General features: G+C 40.9%; 2 protein-coding genes across 4 annotated transcripts in view; one reads left to right on the top strand and one right to left on the bottom strand.

Annotated features, from left to right (window-relative positions):
* Positions 1 to 21,310, top strand: part of fhl3a (four and a half LIM domains 3a) — a 394,693-nt gene that overhangs the window by 338,170 nt on the left and 35,213 nt on the right. For all 3 annotated transcript variants that reach the window (XM_077575921.1, XM_077575922.1, XM_077575923.1), the window contains 2 exons: positions 4,653 to 4,777; positions 14,840 to 14,962. In XM_077575921.1, coding sequence (XP_077432047.1) covers positions 4,653 to 4,777; positions 14,840 to 14,962 — 248 coding nt within the window. The remainder of the gene's footprint in view (positions 1 to 4,652; positions 4,778 to 14,839; positions 14,963 to 21,310) is intronic.
* Positions 5,224 to 7,913, bottom strand: utp11 (UTP11 small subunit processome component). The gene is made up of 8 exons (XM_077575924.1): positions 7,727 to 7,913; positions 7,527 to 7,588; positions 7,347 to 7,449; positions 7,147 to 7,269; positions 6,908 to 7,001; positions 5,847 to 5,977; positions 5,645 to 5,755; positions 5,224 to 5,407 (listed from the first exon to the last, which is right to left on the bottom strand). The coding sequence occupies exons 1-8, from the start codon at positions 7,784 to 7,786 to the stop codon at positions 5,324 to 5,326; spliced, it is 768 nt and encodes a 255-aa protein (XP_077432050.1). The 5' UTR covers positions 7,787 to 7,913; the 3' UTR covers positions 5,224 to 5,323.

Here is a 21,310-nt window from a genome sequence, read left to right as displayed (position 1 = left end):
TTGTCGTGGTGTTCCCAAAGAGGCCTGGCAACACACAAAAAAAAAAAAAAAAAAAAGGTGTTCACCAGCACGCTAATGATTCTCTTGGCAGTTTGTCTCCACGGTCGTCAGCATCACATTACAATCAGCGGCCCTCATCAGGCCACTGACGAACCAACTCTGATTAACACCCATCCCTCCCACCCGCGTATGATTACTGCAATCACCCGGGATAACCACGCATGCACTGTACTGAAAACCCCTACCCCTCACCACCATCTAGTCATACACACACATTAAAAAACACACAACAACAAAACTCACTGAGCAAAAACGCAGCAGACGAATACGAGTTAACATAAATGATGCAACTCAAAAATCCTTCCGCAAATTCATCAACACCACAGACAACATTTAGTTCAACATTTCACTTTAAATCCAAATTTACAAATTGAGATTTAGATGAGATCATTTCTCTTGTCTGTGTCACTTGTTGCTAGGCAGAATTGGTCCAAAATCCAAGGGGACAAAAACCTTATGTCAGTCACACTCACTATGTTGAAGGCAACATATGGCTGTGGGCTCCGCTGCCAAACAAAGCTGAGGAAGGACAGGGCCTGTGTCCAAATTCACAAGACTGGGTCCTCCAAAGGCCAAATTTGTCGGCTGCATGACGTCCCCTTTCCTGGCGCAACTCGACAACGCGCACAGACTTACACTTGAATGGAGTATCGGACAACGCGCTACCGACAAGCAGCATTGATAATACATTCATATGCAAGTCCGTGCATGCTGGAGTGACGTCATGCAGCCGACAAATTGGGCTTTTGGAGGACCCAGCCTTGTGGATTTGTAGACAAGCAGGGAGAGGCGGCAGGGACAGAAAGTCAGGCAGACACACATGAAATGAAATCAGTAACATTGAAATGAGTCCAAAAGAACTATAAAAATATTTGAACAATATAGTAATGCCACAATTGCTACTCTGTATTAATGATGAACATGAAAACAAAAAAAGTCTTACACTGCATCTACTGGACCTGTGTGTTAAAAAAAAAAAAATAATAATCACTATAAATGAACCTTTTATTCAAATAGTATTCAAAAAAAATATAATTCTGGTTAAAAATATTACAATAATTTTAAGAGCTAACAAAAAAAAATTGAAAAAATAGGGAAAACACTAGTTAAGTTTTTGAAAATTAAATTATAGATTATTATTAAATTTAAGAAATTATAATAGTGTGGCTATTTAATAAAAATCCTTTAAATAAAAAAAAAATGTTTTTTGGGTTGGACCATGGTGATTACACAGTGTTGAAAAAATAACCCCCCCCCCCCCCACCCAAAAAAAAAAAAAATAAATAAATAAATAAATACAATAAAAATACTGTATATGGGAGTTTGGGGTTGGCCGGGATATTTTGACAATTTTTATACAAAAAAAATCAACTGACAATGAAACCAAATTTCAATTAGAAATAGTGACATTTATTTATTGACCATTTATTTTCAGAAAATGGGGTTTGGAGGAGGGGGTATTTTGACATTTTATATAATAATAATGTTGCAGTAGAAATTTCCAGTTGCTGTATTAGAATATTATTCATTGTAATCATTTTCAATATTTATCAAATACTAATTCTACTTAAAGTTACCAAATATAGTTCCGTCCTATAAAAGTGTATTTAAAAGGAAACAAGCAGGTTGCATTAGGTGGGTTTATATACACACACACACACACACACGCATCACGTCGTGTTGCAGGCACACACAGATACACACAATCAAAGAGAGACAATGACACACTGCGAGACAAGGACGCATCCGCTAGTTAAAACCTAATGAACACCTCCCCAAGGCACGCGCTTGGCATCTCCCTGAATGATGGCCTGACAGTAGCGGGGCAGATGGGTGCGCTCCACGCCCTGCCTTCACACACACACACACACACACACACCCTGCTGCTGCCCCTCGCCCCTGCAGAGTTACCAAGTCACAGGGGTGCTGTGTGTGTGCGTGCATGCGTGCGTGCACCTCAGGGCGGGTGGATACTGAGGGCCCCCGTCATGATTTTAGGCTCCCATGCAAATTTAATCAATTGGAGTACTTGTCGCCAGCCAGGGCTCATTAGCAACCCGTTTTTTCTTTTAAAAGAAGGTTTGGTGATCCCCAACCTTGCCAGACGTTGTGCTAAACACACAAGCGTGCGCACACATATTCAAACGCTCTCGAAAAAATAAATAACACACGTCAAGGGCTTGTGTCAAGATTTCCCTTCACGTGTCTTCCCCCTGGCACGCTACTCCTCCCCCTCCTCTTCCGCTTGTGTACCTCCTCTCGATCCACTACTTCAAAAGGCCCGTGACACCAAGCGTCACGACACCAAGCGAGGGGAGGGGGATCCTGTAGGATAACGACTCACCCTCACCCCTCACGTTTAGACGCACGCTCGAACCCTCCTCCTCCTCCTCCCTCTACTCAATTGGGGGATCGATTAGTAGTCTTCTTAACCATCCGATCTGGCATCTGAAAGCTGGTAAACAAGTGAGGAGACAAAAGTGGCAGCATAAAATGTGATTTGGCAACATTTTAACATTTTTCAACTGTTAATATTAGGACATAACCGAATAAATCCGCGAGACTTACATTATGGCAAAGGAAGGAATCCATTGTCATTTCTCTACAGATAAATTTTTGAGGAGCTTTCCTGCCTACTTTCACATTCTTTTCAGCATGAGTCTGATTTCCTGTTTCTGCCAAGTCTCCCTGTCCTTTCTGCACCCCTCACTAGCCCTACTACAAATTAACAAACACAATCCCGGCTTCTGTCATTCCAGTTGGCAACACTAATATAATATGCCAATTCCAGTATTTGCCTGTCTTGAGTCCTTGAAGTCTGCCTAGCAACAAGTGGCCAATCAAACATGTGACGAGAGCATTAAAAAAAACTCCGTTTCTGCTCCAGCGATATGATTTATATTTCACTTGTGAACTTTTCTAATGAACTGCAAATGATTTATGTGGTCATAACCATAGAAGAAGAACTGGAATGCAACAAGTCTCCAGGGTGAATGACATCCACGTCTTCCTCACGTCACTCGCCCGAGAGAGCGTGCGTGCATCGAGACCCTCGGACCCGGCCTCCATAAACCGAGGGGGTGGAGGTCAAAACACTGTGTGCGCAGTTCCGGACCCCCGCTATCTCACCCTGCACAGACATGCCACTGTTCCCGCTCAGGCTGGCCTTTCATTGTCGGACTTTGCCACAACACAGTCCACCCCCTTTTCTCAAGAAATGGGACCCTTCGCTGGGATGCAGTACCGGCAGTGGGCGATCTTCTGATTTTAAAGATAGAGATGTGAATTCCTTCAATGTGTCCTCATCATTCATTGAGTTAGACTCTGAAGGTTTGCTAGAAGTGTTCGAACCATGGGACAGAGTTCAAGTGGACATACAAGTGCAGGGAGGGTGACACTGACCCGAGTGTACAGTCGCTTTTTAAGGAGGAAGCTTGTTTAAAAGATACACTAAAAGGTTGTTCTGTTTAGTTATGTTTTATAGAGAAACTATGAAAACAGGCTTTTATGCATCGTTTTTTTCTTAGCAAAACTCATTTCAAAAGATGGACTTGCGTGTTAAGTTTTCTTTGACTTTTCTTGACATTTTGCTACTTTTATCCCGAAAGATGGATTTGCATATTTATTTTTCTTTGTAGTTCGCTTTTTAGTGTTGTTTTTTTAATTACACTTATTCCAAGATGTACTCAGATTTTGATTTTTCTTTGACTTTGCATTGTGATTGGAGTTTCGCTTGTTGTGTCTAGGTTTTTTCAGGGATCAGGGAGTAAAAATACCAGGTATCGGTATCAGCCCATATTTCAAGATATTGGTACTTGTGACACCGCCCTCTTGTGGACATTTTATGATCAGGAACTAGAAATTAGAAGTATAGAAAATCGCCATTGATTTCATGCAATTTCAAGAATAAATTCTATATTGTGATGTATAGATATTTCCTTAAAATCATCTGTCATTTTTAGGGGAAATTTTATGAATCAAAATTAAAAGCCGGTAAGTAGTATCGAACATCGTCTTACCATTTGGTCGCCCATTTAGCTTAGCTTTTCATGTAGTGCTTTACAAAACTGATTCCATAAAATGTACTCGCTTAGCTTTATCTTTGGCTTTTGTGTCTTTTCGCAAAATTTATTCTAAAACATTCATTGACTGACATCATATCATGCATGATGCCGCCAAAACGCACAACAACTCTTACCTACCACACAAGCACCTCGAAAGATTCACTTGCGCAGTTGACATTTTCTTTGGCAACATTCATTCCAAAAGATGGACCATTATTTTTTTTCCTGCCCCAATTTTTTTGTCTTAGTTTAGTTTACCCTGTAAAGTGTCCTAAGGTGTCATGAAAGGCGCTGATAAATTAAACGTATTATTATTATTACTAATGTCAACCTTTCAGCTTGAGATGTCCTCAAATTAAAGTAAATAAACCCAGTCACTCTTTCCCTGATCTGTCCCCTTATAAGCACACTGGCTCACCTTTAGTCTGATCATCAATGTTTGGACCGAGGCCTCTGCTTTCCTTCTCTCTCTGCTGACATTTCTGCCTGCCTCACTCACTCTCTCTCTCTCTCTCCTTTCCCTTGCAGAGGTTCCCGGGAGACTTTGATGGATCGTCCGCGTTTATGAAGCCGCTGCCACGGCGGCGATCAATCACGCCTCGATCCCTGCGATCTGCTGTTGGACTTCAGCTCACCCTCACGTTGAACAGCAGGTAGACACACACACACACACATATGCACGATTTTAGTGCGGCTCATCATTATGAATAAATCATATTAGATCAGTCAAAATTGTAATGACTTGGTTCAGGTACACTCGCACTCTCATCTAATGAGATCCAATAGAAGAGTTATATCAATAATCTGCCTTCACAAGATAATGGTTATTTTGCTTTTTAATATTAAAATGTACTTATTATTGTAGTGGTGTAAAATTTTAGCTCATCATACATTTGTAATATTTGGCTACCTTTTCATCTCATGATTGAGCTCCTGTACCTAATGTTTTGTCCAGTCAACGTTCAGCTTGTTCATTGCCACACAGCCCAATGACGCCATCTACTGATACAAAGTACAACTTACAGCTTTATTAACAATGTTTGTCCACGAGTTTTTTCTTTATGTAATTACTAAATATAAATAACCAATTACAAGTGAATCATGTCAATGTTTAATATTCCATCTGGGAAAAAATTATGTACAAAATGATTGACATTGTTTGAGGGATGATGTTAGTAATTGGTCAACTTAGTGACAACTCAGCGTTTCCTCTTGGTCTCAAACTTGTAGATGGCCGGCGCGTTAGCCGTCTCCTTCCTAACTTTGATCTTCTTGTTTTTATCCTGTAGGAAAACATGGAAAATATTCATTTTACGGTGAACTGCCATTCCAGACTTAACTGTATTTTCCAACCCACCCGCAAAAGGTGAAAATCTGCCACCACCAAATTAATAGATTAGATAAAAATAGATTTTCGCCATATGATATATGTGACAGAAAAGTAGACAAAAAAATCCACAACACAGTAAGTGAACCTTGTATAGATCATAATGCGGCCATTAGCTGCTGTGAGTCATTACCTGTAGGTCCTTACGCGTCTGGAGCTTCTGGCTGATGACAAATAATTTTTTCTCCCGGTCGATCCGTTGGGAGAGATGCTTGTACTCGTGCTTGCGTTGCCTGGACAGCTTCTACAATGCATGAGCAGGAGAAAATGAAGAATTTAGAGCTCAGGAAATTTTTTTTTTTTTTAAGAGTAAATAAATATAGACTGATGCAAACCTTTTGACTATGAGGCTCCACAGCTCCCAGGATTTGCTTGTTACTTAGAGTGTCCACCGTGGGCCTGTTGTACACACGGTCCACCAGTTCAGGGATGGTGTTCAGGTGGTCAGCCAAGTCGAACGACTGCACTGTAAAACACAAGCCGATATTTGTTTAGTATTAGTACTTTACAGGGCATTATGCAAAAACAGCTGGCCTAAAAACAAATTTTCATCCACTCAGGATGCCATCTTGCCAGTATACCAGCTGCTAACATGTTAGCACTCCATCAATCTCAGTAGGCTTTAGCATGTAGATTCACATTTAGGCTTACTCCTCTTAGGTTCTTGTTATATTTTAGCATAGCAACAGTCAGGATGTTTTATTAGAGATTGTACTGAACTACCAGGCAAGGTGTGAAATCCTTTTCCATCATCCTTGGTGTTTTTGTACTCACGCTGGCACCTTATTTATATGCTAGCATTTTAGTGTTTGAGCAGGGCAATATTTATTACAAATAGTAACAGGCTACAAGCCAAAATCTAATCCTTAGCCACTCTACCATGGTGCATTGGTATATGTTGCCATCTTGCTATAAGCAAACAAAGTACAAGCATTAGCATGCTAGCATTTGATTAAATCTCAGTGCGAATACATAATAAAACAATAATCATAACAAAAAAACAGGGCAAGATGAAGAACCCATTATGCTAAAGCTATCTTTTTTACTCATGTTGCCATCTTGCTATAAACTGCTAGCATGTTAGCTCTCTGCCCAGCTAAGTGACACTTGATGCATTAACGCAACTTATTCAGACACATGATGTTTCATTCAGCACTCTAAATATTCACTCCTGAATAAAAATCGACATAAATTACTAGATTAAACACCGCATGTTTAATTATTTAGATTGCAGTTTACCTGCATCAATTCCTATGACAAAACAACATGTGCATGACTGTACTGGGTTATATGATAGCATTTCCAGCCAATTCTCCTCGGTTTCCATTCAGACTGAGTAGTCCTCAATTTACAGGACTTCATTAGAGCATCCCTTGTTACATTAGTGAATGTTTACCTTCTTTTTTGGAATCCACAAAAAATGTTTGCTTGTTTTTCTGTTTGCTGCCTGCATCCAGAAGATGGAGACTTCCTTTCAGCCTCTCAATTTTCTGAAAAACAAATTTTATAAAAAAGGTTACTGGCACATGACACTGATTGGTAGACAGAGAATGGTCATTTCTGAATGGATAAAAACTGAGCAGTTGCTATAGTCACATTTTTTCATCATTCATTTTATCTCATGTGTAAATTTACCCTTGCATCCGCCACCCTCTTCATCTCTACGTATTTAATATCTTGCGTCGTCATCATTTTCTTCTGCTCCTCCGTCACCTCTGGCTCCTCTTCTTTTCCCTTTTTGAATATGTGGGCTCCATCCTGTTGATGGTAAGCATGATCAACTACATCCAATGGGATCTAGAAAATGGTAAGATCATGCCTGTTGTCAATGTTACCTTCTGCTGTGAGTTGATCATGTTATGGTAAAACTCATCTGGGTTCTTCTCCAGAGCCTTCTTGCGAAGAGCAAGGAGCGTGTTCTGTTTCTTGTGGAAGTTACTGTTAGAAACCAACACAATGAGTGAATTTCATGTAGTTGTATAGTTTGAACCATTTATGGATTTCATGTAACTTACTTTGCACGTTTTTTGTAGTCTTTCTTCTTCTCCAGAAAGCCCAACTGCTTCCTAAATTCAGGCTGATCAAAGAAAACACGTTAAGTGGGTCCATTTAGGCTTGTATGCGAATAAAGTCTTAATCACTAATAACCCAGCCTAAAGTAGTCCGGCTAGCTTTGTCAGCTAGCCGCTCGCCCAAACTCCCTCGAAAAGCTCACCTGGGATCTTTCATGGTGGTTTCTCTGTCGGGATTTCAGCGCTTTCCTGAACGACGACATGTCCGAAAAGTATTCCAAACAGCTGCTAGGACAAGATAAACCCTTTCAAATGTATAATTTCAGACTTTTACAAATCCCAAAATGAGCACTACTCCATGTTGTTTGCCTCTAGGTAAGCACACGTGTTTCCGGTTTACTCATTTCTCTTCCGCAGATTCGCCACGAAAAAGAACGTTCTACTAAAACCGTCTAATTGTTAATCGTGAGTGCAACGCGATAAAGAATATGATCGTGTATATTTTTAAAACAAAATCTTATAACTGAATACAATTTTTAAAAATCACTTGCGCCGATGTTTGTTTGTGTTGTAGTAATGCATTGGAGGCAAGAGAGGTCACTGGTGCACAGTTTTGTCCTGCTTTGCTTGGAATTGGAAACTGGTATAGTACTTTACTGTACTGTACTGTACTACACTATGAAACAAAAATGTCATTAAAAAAGTGCCATTATTATAAAGAGGGGAATCAACAAAATAATATTACAATATTCTTAAATACAATACAATGTTTAACCACCAGTATCATTTTATTTAGCAAAAAAATCATTAAAAAAAAACGTATGTACTTTTTTCATTACATTTTAATTTAAATATTTTGTTGCGGCCCCAAGTTGAACTAGTTCTACACTGCAGGTCACAATTAATCTCTATGAAGAAGAAAGACACACAAAAAACATGACAGGCCCATTTAATATTTCTGTAGACGTTTTTCCAAGCTTCTTGATGACATTTTAACTTTTACTGTCTTTATGGTTCGTTTTACATTTACAATTTAATTATTGTTATTTCTTAACCTCCTAATGTTTATGAGTGCATCAGCTCATAATGAAATGAGGCCTGATGTTTCTCATAAACAACATGAAATAAAGTGTATAGCCAAGCAGCCAGTGAACATAAATATGTGCGACGTATGAAAGGCTTTCTATAAGCTGCAGCGTCCTCTGAGATAAGACTTGGGGAGGTGGGAGTGTGGTGGGGACTACATCCTGGCATGATATATTTGAGCGAAGCCACGACGGCACCAGTGAGCTCATCTCACCCAGACTCCCAACTCTGCACGGATGCGATATCCCAGCAAAGTCTGCCCCCCAGCCTCCCCGAATGGCATCTCACTACAACCGCGAGGAATGTCTGTTACATGTGTGAGATTTGCCCAGCATGCAGAATGTTTGCGGCTGATGAGACCAATGAATGGGATCAGTGTTTCCACATGATGTCACATGCTTTGTTTATCGTCAGCACTGCGGGTTAATGACCCCCGAAACCTTGTGCGCACGTTTCCCCCCCACTTTTAAATGTCTTCAATCAGGCCTTCTTGCTCTTTATGTTATAGTGGTTTTCATGGTAAATGAAAAGCGTGGCCCGCGTGTCACATATGGCCTGCTACTTTTTTTTAAATTCAACCCACAAAGTGAGCATTATCAACAGAGATGGGCAAAGTAAACTCTAGCTTAACTTCATTAGCAAGTGGCAGCACATATAGTGAGTGACACTCTAGTCGTACATTTCTCTGTCATCATGAAAGCTGTAGACAATGCCTTAAATCACATTCTAAGATTTATAACAGTCATATGTAAACAAAAGTTAACCACACTCTTCAGATATAAAACCCATTAAACAATGAGTCTCCACCACTAGAATAACAAGCAACAAAGGCGGAACGCCTTCTTAAGTCTGTTTTTTTTTAACAGTTCTTCTCAATGGTCACACAAGTATAAAAAGAAAGTGATCAATAAAACACTCTAGTGCTGATTTTAAACAAACAAAGTGTCCAGTGCAATGGCGGTAAAATGGCAGAAAAGAAAAAGTTGAGCCGATGCAGGGACGTTTGGTTTTCTTTAATGAAGGCCGAGGAAATATCAGTGTTGACATTTTGTTGGATCACAGCAAGTGTGTGTTGTGAGCTCAAGACTTTGGTATGTCTCGCTTGTATGACCGGGTCTCATCGCAAGTGACCAACTCACATTGAAAATAGCACTTACAGTAAATGAAAGCTGCGAGCGAGAATTCTCAATACGGTAAACATTGTAAGATTGGGGGGGGGGGAATTCACAATTTAGCCTTGCACATCTGTCTGGAGTACCTGCTTCAGAGTGGGCTCATTTGGACAATTTCCTAGTAGGCGTTAGTCTAAGTTCAAATGGTGGAATTTGACCAAAATGATTGACTTCCTGTTCAATTAGGGACATGGGTCTTGAGACTTTTCAAAAGTGTCTTGTAACTGTTGTGATAGACGTGTCCACTAAGTCCATGTTGAAAGGTGAAACTGGTGTCTAGGGCAATGTTTTTTTTTTTTACTTTCTCAAACTCTTTGAAATGATAATCAGTTTTTGACACCATGCTTCTCCTTCGTTAAATGTCATAGCTTTGCAATCTAGCGCCACCTATCTGTCATGAATACCTGCTTCCGATTGGCATTTATCAAATTTGTTGCTTCAAACCAAAATGGCCGACTTCCTGTTCAATCCTAGGCACATGTATTCTGAATTTCTTACAGTTCAATGAAACTGGAGTGGGACGCTTGTTTTTGCAAACTTTCCAGGAATCCTTAAAATGATCATCCAAGTTTGAGGCCAAGCTTTGCCCACATCAGAGTGAATATTGATTTAACCTATAATGGCTCCTTCAAACCAAAATGGCTGACTTCCTGTTCCATTGAGGCCATGATAGTAATATTTACTCAATTCTGTATTCACCAGTCAGGTGTTAATTTTTTCCAGGACCAAAAATATTTCCACCAGGATACACACACTTGCAAAAATGAAAATTTCCAGGCATGTTGATGGTCCCAAAAAGCCGATTCATTCATCTGGAGAGTAATAAGAGTACATTTTAAACGACCTGGAAATGAAGTCATTAACATGTTGCTGTTTTTGATTTACTGTTTTAACTATGCATAATGTTGTGTTGTGTTGGGTTGTGTTGCGCCTCGTGGCCAGGACTCCCTTGAAAAAGAGACCTGCGGATCTCAATGGGATTTTCCTGGTTAAATAATGGTTAAAAAAATAATAATAATGATAATTATTCAAATAGTCCTTAACACTGCCTGGTGCTCAGGCCCTAATAAGTAAAATAACATGACGACATAACATGATTATAAGATCCAGAATAGTCTAACTTTTGGGTATATTTACATTGTGGTCTTTTAATACCCACTCACACACTTGTTCCGCAGCTCATTGGCCGTCGTCAGCTGCTGGTCCAAAGCCCGCCACTTGCTGGCCGCTCCGGTAGGCGCGTTGCCCGGGTGGGATTTTCTTACCAAGCAAAGAGCGAGAGAGCCTCTCGCACCACAAAACCTTGTAAAGCAGAAATTGTCTACAATTAAGTGCAAATATACTGCTCATTTTCTCGGCTTGAGTTTTGAAAGTGTATATTGCATCGTGATGGCGGCGACGTTATGGGTGGCATCGGGATCAAGTGTGAGAAAGGTTGGCTGTAAAAGTCGCATGATGGTGTTTTGATGACACATGTCCAGACAGGACATTTTGTTGTACGGCGACAAATACCGAACAGCCATTAGGGATGCATAGTGTTACAAGTTGTACCTTCATGTTAATAATTTACTTCTTTTAATGGTCTAATTGGTCCATTATTTGACTGCTTGGGGTCATGATGCTTATTACAGTTCACTACATTCAAGTAGTACCTACAGCTGAAAATATGTTCTTTTGATGGAATGCATGTTGATGTGATCCATTTACATAACACCACTTTTAGCAGAAAAAAAACATTAGTATCAATTTTGACTGAGCCAAAATAAACCAGATATTGTAAACAGTATATGACAAATCCAATTTTTAACAAGTCCATCCATCATCTACCGCTTATCCGGGGTCGGGTCGCACGGGCAGGGGAGCTTTAGCAGGGAAGCCCAGACTTCCCTCTCCCCAGCCACTTCAGCCAGCTCCTCCGACGGGATCCCAAGGCGTTCCCGAGTATTTCTCGTTTGTTGAATTTGTCTAGTTGTCACTGTATCTCCGAATTTTGTGAGCCCCCCCCCCCCCCCTTAACAAGAAATACACTTATAAAGTTTGACTAACTTCACTATTTGGTAAGGTTTCTAGAGGATTTTTTCTTTCTTTTTCTTTTTTAAAGGATTTTTTTGTTTCGGTTGAATATTTGTCCCAAACCCATCACCCCCCATTTTCTTGTTGTTGTTGGTGTTCCGTTCCATCTTCAATTCCGCTTATCCGGGGTCGGGTCGCGGGGGCAGCAGCTTTAGCAGGGAAGCCCAGACTTCCCTCTCCCCAGCCACTTCAGCCAGCTCCTCCGACGGGATCCCAAGGTGTTCCCGAGTATTTCTCGTTTGTTGAATTTGTCTGGTTGTCACTGGATCTCCGAATTTTGTGCCCCCCCCCCCCCCCCCCTAACAAGAAATACACTTATAAAGTTTGACTAACTTCACTATTTGGTAAGGTTTCTAGAGGATTTTTTCTTTCTTTTTCTTTTTTAAAGGATTTTTTTTGTTTAGGTTGAATATTTGTCCCAAACCCATCACCCCCCATTTTCTTGTTGTTGTTGATGTTCCGTTCCGTCTTCAATTCCGCTTATCCAGGGTCGGGTCGCGCGGGCAGGGGAGCTTTAGCAGGGAAGCCCAGACTTCCCTCTCCCCAGCCACTTCAGCCAGCTCCTCCGACGGGATCCCAAGGTGTTCCCAGGCCAGCCTAGAGACATAGTCTCTCCAGCGTGTCCTGGGTCGTCCCCGGAGCCTCCCGCCGGTGCGACATGCCCGCAACACCTCTCCAGGGAGGTGTCCAGGACGAATCCAAACCAGATGCCCGAGCCACCTCAACTGGTTCCTCTCAACACGGAGGCGCAGCGGCTCGACACTGAGTCCCTGCCGGTTGACCAAGCTTCTCACCCTAATTTTTAACAAGTGAATGTCAAAATTATCACTTAAACAGCCCCAAAAAAAATGTTAGTTCACTAGACAAGAGCACTTTGAAGCCTCGACTCAAATTTACCACATTATAAGGATTTTTTTATTTTTTATTACAAGAATATGCTTTTAATGTGACAAGGATAAAGTCGGAATGTTAAGAAAATTTAATGATATTTTTATTGAAGAGGAAAAAATACAAGAATAAAATTGAAATAAAATAAAGACTGGAAGAGGATGACATTATTGTCACCAACCACCAACATGCAGTAATCGTACCTTCTCCATTCCGGGACAGACCTAGTGAAGGTCAAGCCAGGGGCTGTCGACGTCTTATTCAAGCTTTCTTGTTTTGTATTCTCCTTAAATACACTCCAAGGTTGGAGCCACCACCAAAGAGAAACAGACTCAGCCGTTGGCCAAAGCTGCAAACAAGTCTCTGTGTTTTCACACAGCAGCTTCTTGCCTGAAGGCCCATTGGAGATATATATTCTACTTCCAAATGGGCTGAGAGCGTTTTATTGCTTTTTCCACTCCGGATGATGGCTAGCTTTCCCTTTACTCCTCATCTTCAACGTGTTGCTGTTTGGAACAGAGACGGTTTATTTTAAATGTACCGTGCCTGAAAAGACTGATGTTTCAGTATTAAGTTCAGACAATTGACTATAAAATAGTGTGTGGAGACAATGTTAATATGTGAAAGTCACACATGGCTAGTGGCAAAGATGGCAAATTAAACTGAAAATGTTCTTTGCAAATATTGTGAAACACTTGTCTGACGTTGTCTCGCCTATTTATTGAGCCGTGTGGTGTATTTTTAATAGCATATAAATCGAATTCACATTGTATTTCATTGTATTGTTTTCATCCTACACTGAAGACTCACGAAGAAGGTTACCTGGATGACACTGGATGAATTCCAAGAACTCCCAATGACTTGCTGCACGCCTGACCGCAAACAGCAGCCGGTGATGTACAAATGAATGTTCAGTGCGTGCTGGATCCGAAAACGATTTCACGTCATGACTAACTGTGCAACAATGTTATCAGATGGGGTGGGGCTTCTGTCAACACCCCCCAGCATGTTCTTGCGTTTACCCATAATGAGTCAAACGAGCATAATGTACCTTTCCTTGTTACGCGGATGACACAAGAGCGGATTTGGTCGACCGCCTGATTGAGTCATGACGGAAGTGAAATATGGCGCCCGCGCTTACACTTGATCATGGAGAAGTGAAAGGTGATGGTGGTCTGTCGTCCCGTGTGGAAAGAAATGATCCAGGTCATAAATACAGTATTTATTTTATAATAATAATGATGACGATAGTGCTGTTACATCACATTTAACTTAAAATAATAAAATAAGTGTGATAACAAATATTGTTACCTATATGCATTGCATAGTATATTATCATCAGTATTATTATTAATAATAATAATAACAAACAAGGAGATGCCTTATATTACTAATCATTTTGTATGACAAACCTCGATAGTCCAAAAGTTACACAAATATTACAAAGAAGTGTGTATTCATCGTAATTACAGTAGTCTAACTACGGTCATCATGAATGGTGTGACATATATTGTTAATTTGAAAGCAAATAATTGTGTACGTATAGTATTTATGTACTATTTTAGACACCAAATTATGATCAAAAGAGTCCAAATAAAAAAAAAAAAACTGCATTAAACAGTTTATTCCCACAAGAGGTAAGTCCCCTAACTGTATTTTTTTCTCTTGCATTTTAAAGCTGATAATCACAATTTGATTATAAAAGAATAATTGCTGATAATGCTCCTTAAGTGTTTAATGATCGCAGTAATGAAGTGAGAGTGTGCAGTTGCACACATGCAAACACTTTTCCAGCATACATCTACAGTTTGCCTCGTGTAATCACCAATTACACTTCATCTCATGGAGGGGGGGAAAAAAGCACGAAATCTGCAATCCAACAGGTCGGAGGAAAAGAGAAGAGGGAAGGGGGGCGGGGCGGGGCGGGGTGCGGGCGACCTTGTTCCTTATTTGGAGCTGAGTGACAGGGGAAAAGGGGCGGGCTCTAGTGACTCACTTCCTGAGTAGTAAAAAGAAGGGAAAAAAAGTAGCCGGCAACTTTTTGTCCAGCACACACTCACTTGAGGAAAGTTTTTTTTTTCTCCCCCCCTTCAACAGCAGCAGCAGCAAGCCGGCGACACCGGACCGGAGCGACCTCCACATTGAAGCCCGCCTCGCAGATTTCGACTGGGGGCGACGTGACACCCGGGCGGCCCGCTGTCAGCTCCCGCTTCATACCTGGTAGGAAAATTGCAATATTTACCGCGTCTTTCTTGTATATTCTTACTTGTCCCCCTTGTAACTCTATATTGTTCACACATGCATATATTATCACGCCAACTTCATTCAAACAGAACTTTCCAATGAAAATGACTTAAAAAGAACAATATTGTGGTCATTATGCTGCATAAGAGTTATTTGCGTTGCTTTGGCAAAGCTATTGATCATTGATTGAGAGTTTTTCACACATCAGAAATCATGCGTCATCATAGTTTGTGACTTAGTCTCTTTTTATGAAAAGAAGAAAAAGTTCCAAGGTGAAATAGCTAAAAATGCCGGGAGTTTATTTGACAATAAACTCATTTCATATTATTTTATTATTAAGATTATACATTCTGTGTATATGATATATTATTAAATACAATGAAATTGATGAGATAATTAAATTAAGAAGAAAAAAACAAGATGTAGTGAGATTTTTTTTTTAATTAAAACATTTTAACATATATTTGTAACATAGGCTATTTACTGTATATATGCATATTTGAATGTATACTGTATAAATATAGTTAACAGAATGTTTTTGTATTATAATATGTTATCGCTAATGTGTCTATTATTTTTTGATGTTTTTTCTTCCCATTCAAAAATTTTTTTTTTATTGTCTTTGTTTTGAAAAATCACCCAAAAAAAGTTTTGCATAAAAGCTGTAAGGGTATGTCTTATTATGAATTATTGAATCCTTGAATTTTGTTTTGCCCCCCCCCCCCCCCAAAAAAAAATCATTAATTTCATCCAAAATGAATTAAAAACATCAAAAACTGTCATACTTGCTCTTGATAATGAACTGTTTGGTCGTATGGTTCCCTTCTGGTTACATCTGACATAATGAAAGAAGATGTGGGCATGCCAAGGCTTGATGAGGCCTTATAATATCAGAGCTTAGTCAAATTTGCACTTGCTCATCAAAAGATTAAAAAAACAACAGGAAAAAAAACACAGCAAAAAAAAAGAGGGCTGGACGTCTTCCTCTTCTCACCCTTGATGTTTTCTTTTTCTCATGTGTTCTTGTTTTTCCTTTCTTCTGTCTCAATGGTTGTGCATATATAATACAACACTCCTCATACTGGACAGTGTGTGGAGCCACTTTAATGTTGCATTTAGCTCCCAGGCTTGTGTGCAGGGGGGGGGAGTCCCTGGGGCTAAACTGCCCTTTTATCCTTAGGCAGGAAGTGGGATATGGCTTAACACAATCGCTAAATACAATTTTGAAACTTGGCGTAGTGTTAAAATGGCCGTAAACGTTTTCGTTTATCAAGTGCATTCAATTTATTCAGAGACTTTATACATTTCTATTATATACATTTGGTGACACAAAATGCTTTGCAATAATGTTTTGTAGAAAATCTGAAGTTAGGTGGATTGTTGCTGAGAGATCTTGAAGGCATCAGTGGGATTTTTGACTTGATATGTGGCGATTAATCAACGTAAAGCTATAATCATCATTACGTAGTAGTTAAGTCGACTAGTAGACTAAGTTCAACCCTACTAGCTATAGCTACTAGCTAGTGTGTTGTGAACTTGCTCTTTGTTGAAGAAAATAAAGCACACATTTGAAGACCTTTGAGTCTGTTTTTCAATCACTCTGGACTGCCGGCCAGGCAAAAATCACCTCCTAGCTGCCAAAAGTCTGTCATTCTGTCCCCGTTTTAGCATCTTGGAAGCTCTGTAATGTGTTTGTTTGCCTGCCTCCTCTTCCTCTGCTGTTGATATTCTTTCAGAGTTGTCCAAGGGTCAGCCCTGCAATCCCTGCATGCTAGCTGGAAGCAAGCCAGATGCCGAATAGCTGGCTGGCGGCCGGGTCATGGGTTGTTGAAGTGACAGTCAAGTGGTTGCAGGTGGTTAGAAAGTGCGAGTCGAGATTTGGTCTGTATTGAGTCCGTAAGGCAAAAAACCTTTAGTGTTGGCCATAATGCATGGCAGGCATTCAACAATGGGATTCCCATGACTGAATATTCAACAAGGGAGATGACATGAATGACTACCATGAAGTTGATGTTACGTAAAACATCTGTTTCAACTACATCAACATTTACAGATCTACAGCAGTGTAACCAAGTGGGTGTGTTTGCATGTGTAGATAAGCTAAGAGTTGCTGCTGTTGAGGGGCAGGTTCGGTGAAGAGAAGGGTCTGCTAGAACATTTTTTGCCACAATCCTTTCCCAAACCCATATCCTTAACCCTGGAGAACCCACGGGGTCAAATTTGGCCCCTATAAATTTTGCTACTCAAATAACAAAGACCTTTTTTTTTTTCCAGCAGTGATTTTGTCCCTTCTTGTTTCCATTGGCCAAAAAGTGTGTTCGTACATTCAAAATCCAGTTCTAAAATGCAACAAATAAAACCAAAAAATTATATTGTTCAACGTAGCTGTGTATTTGATTGATTATTTTCTTAAATTCTAAATAGTTTACTGACAGTTTTTGTTATTCTGATTTTTCGAAATGATACCCCTAAATCCCAAAAGGGTCAAATTTCGACCTAATCCTAAATTAGGGAATAAAGGGTTAAAATTGAAAAAAACATATATTTTGGTGTTCAGTGAATTTATTTTATTTAATTTAATTTAAAAGGGTTCTTGGGTTCTCCAGGGTTAAATTTAATTCTATCACTAAGGAGAACCCATATCATTGAACTCGTACCTACAACCTCTATCCTTATCCCTGACCCTAATCACCAATCCCAACACCAGCCCCCAACCTTCGCCATAACCCTCACCCAGTTTTTTTGCATGACATCATCATTACTTGTGGGTTACTTCTCCTGATCTCGGGTTTAGCCTAAGGATCTACGCTCAAGGCGGCTTTATGTCAAGAATCACAGATTGTAGTGCAGATTCTTATCCTCCTTTTCTCCGGTGGTGTGCGGGGGTGCGTGGCTGGCGGCGGGAGTGCGTCTGCATTCCCTGCAAGTGGGGGAAGTGACCTCGGGCTTCCTGTGTGGGTGAGCGTGGCCAGGTGCTGTGGAGTGTTACCGCCAGGGCGCGAGACTTCCTTCGTGGAAGCTCTTGTTGGTAAACGTAATGTGATCCGTCCGGCCGGGGCTCCCCCTGTGCGAGGTAAACACCCCCCCCCCCCACACACACACACATGCACAAACACTCGTCTGCTTGACAATTGGCTCATCCTTTCTGTTCAGAGTTACAAGGAGCATAAGCGTTATATAGTCTACAAAGTCATTGACTGTGCTTGTGTTGTAATTAGGTTCCTCAAGGGATGTAATTACAGGCCTTTACCTAGCACTTATCTGCTCATTTGAAAAGAAACGCTGTTTCGCTGGAAATGACAAATTATGGGAACTGTAGGATATATCATAATTACAGACACTTGTTTAATATGGGTGGAGTTTATGTTTATCCGAGAAGAAACGTTTTGCTGCACTGTGAAAGGTTCCTGACACAGAATGTGGATGACCAAGGGGACTTGGCTTTGGTGGCAGTTCAAGCCAGCTTTTCCTTGACTTTTTGCTGTTCCGTGTGAAAGCCTCGCTACACACAAACTAAGGCGATAGAAATAACCCAGCTTTGTAATTCATATCAGAGCAATAACAGAACTTTTTCGTGGTTCCCGTCTGAGCCGCCTTTTTCGCATTTATTTCATTTCATCATGCTGCTGTTCTGCATGTAACGTACTGACACAGGAAAAAAAGGAGTAAGGTCACAGCTTCTGAGGTAGTCTCAGAGACTACCTTTGACACGCCAGTCAATGGTGTAAATTTCTAATGACGCCGGTCTATGTGAAAGGTACCCACACAGAATTGGGGCATGAAGGCGACCTGACCATTTCCCCAGCATCAGATGTAGCAAAGGCCCCTTTCACACTAACCGCCAAAGACAGCATTCCAATTTGCTTTTTTTGAGAAGATACTGACCTGGAATGGCGGAACTAAGACGACCAGGCATTTCCCCCAGTTTTGAGATCTCAGAGATTTAACCCATTTCACTCAACTTTCACATGGCGTGCTTCTGTAGTTATGTGCTCTATCTCCAAGAAATGTAGAGGAGACGAGACTCAACAGTTTCTCAGTTTCAGAGATTTTCACTTGCCTGTGTGAAAAGGTACTGTCACAGAATTTGGACACCAAGGCGCCGTTCCTGGAGGTAATATCAGATGTCCATTTCACACTGCCATCAAACCACATTTTCTTTGCATGTCCTGTATGAAAGATGATGTTATAGGACGATGAGACTTGGGTAACCTGGCAGTTTCCCCGGTTTAAGAGGTAGTTTAAGAATGGAAAGGAAGCCCCTTTCACACGCTCCAACAAAGGCAGCTTATCCCGTCATGATCTGTGTGAAAGTACTGATGTGGAATGACGACCTGGCAATATCCCCGCTTCAGTCTTGGTATAGCTATAGCAGAATCTTAGCATGTGAGCTATAAAAGAAGCCCCTTTCACACTACCCTTTAAAAGACAGCTTTTTCCAGTGGTACTGCTCTGTGTGAATTCTTTCCTCTATTGTGTCAGTTTTATGGAAACTGTACTTGAAAGAGGCTCACGCTTCATTTCAGTTTTTCACTTACCAGGAACACAGTGGTTAAATCGCCGCACATGTAATACATTTCATTAATTCAGTGTTTCCCCATCTGCCGTCCCACATGTACCAGATGTTGTTTGTATGTGGGAATGCTCTGTCAATTCACCGTCTTGTCAATGAGTCAGCTGCCACTGGCTTCCCGCACCTCGGCCTTGAGGAATGAGGCAATCGTCTTCTTGTCGCTCATCCTTTTTTTTTTTCAAGCAAGGTTTTATCCGTCGTTTTTTTTTTCGGGTCACAAATGGTACGGATTGGAGGTGGGGGGAGGTGATGAAGGCATAATATCAGTGCTGGAACATGACCAATAGTTGCGGCAATGTATAGCTCACCTTTGCTGGCTTCACTGTGCTGTGTGTAAGGTACCAGCAGAGGGTACGAGCCTCCCAGTTTCCTCAGCTTTGGAGGTGGTATAAGGGGTGTAACAAAAGCTGTTTTATCACTGCCCATCACAGCCAGATTTTCCCATGCCAGTGGTCTGTGTGAAAGGTACTGACAGAAAATTGGAGCATGTAGGCGACCTTGCAATTCTTAGCTTCTGAGGTAGTATCAGAGCTGTAATAGAAACTGCTTTTTTATACGTCATCTTTTCCCATGTCATTGGCCAGGTGTTAAATGTACCAACATGGAATTACCCTCAAAGACGAGATGCACATTTCCCCGATGTGGAGGTAGTACCACAGCTATACAGGTAATAGAAAACCGTTTCACACTGCCCGTCAAAGCCAGCTTTTCCCTTGTTACAGAACTGTGTGAAAGGTACCAATGTGAAATTTGACTCAAAGATAAGACATAAATTTCCCAGCTTGGAAGTAATGTCAGATCTTCAATGGAATCCCCTTTCGCACTGCCTGTCTAAGTCACCCTTTAACTGTGTTGCTGTTTTGTGTGAAAGGGACCAGCGGTGTGGAGGTTGTATCACACCTGTAGTGGAGAACCCTTTCATACTGCCCATCAAAGTCAGCTTTTCCCATGTAAATGGTATGTGTGAAAGATGCGAAGGTGGCCTGGCAATTTACATCTTCTGAGGCATAATAGAAGCAAGCCCCTTTTACACTGCCCATAATAGCCAGCTTTCAAGCTGTCACTGGTCTGTGTTAAAGGCACTGACATGGAATTGGACATGAAGAACAGACAAAAATGTCCTAGATTTAGAGGTAGTATGAGAGCTGTACTGGAAGCCCCTTTCATACCCATCAGATATACCATATTATCGGTCCGTGTGAAAGATACCGACACACATAATTTTTCCAAAAGGCAAACCAGCAGTTTCCTGGTTCCAGATAGTATCAGTGGTGTAACAGAAGCCCATTTCACACTGTCTAAGGAAGCCAGATTTTCCAGTGACGTTCTTCTGTGTGAAAGGTACCACCAACCAGGTAATTTTGCTGTCTTTGGTGGCAGTTGCGACAATATATATCTTTCCTTTGCTGGGTTCTGTGTGTAAAAAGCAAACACTACTTACTTCAGCTCTGATGCCCGACTATTTGTGTGACAGGGGCTAAGAAAGTCCATGCCCCGACTGGGCACGTAGTGAAGTCTACACAGCAAGCAGCAACTACAGTATGAACGATGTCGTCATAGGAAAACACGCCGCGATAGCTGTTACAAATAACTTGGCTGCAGGCAAGTCTAAATCTACAAATAATCTGCAGTGTTTTCGTACGCAACCTGTAATTTGACGCGTAATAGTCACCACGGACTGCGGCTAATGGCCTAATCATAGCACTCACTATGCCTAATGGAGGAAAAATACTGCTGGGTATGGAGAATTT

Source organism: Vanacampus margaritifer, chromosome 9, assembly GCF_051991255.1.
Source record: "Vanacampus margaritifer isolate UIUO_Vmar chromosome 9, RoL_Vmar_1.0, whole genome shotgun sequence".
Taxonomy (NCBI): Eukaryota; Metazoa; Chordata; class Actinopteri; order Syngnathiformes; family Syngnathidae; genus Vanacampus; species Vanacampus margaritifer.
This window is presented reverse-complemented; position numbering and strand designations above follow the sequence as displayed.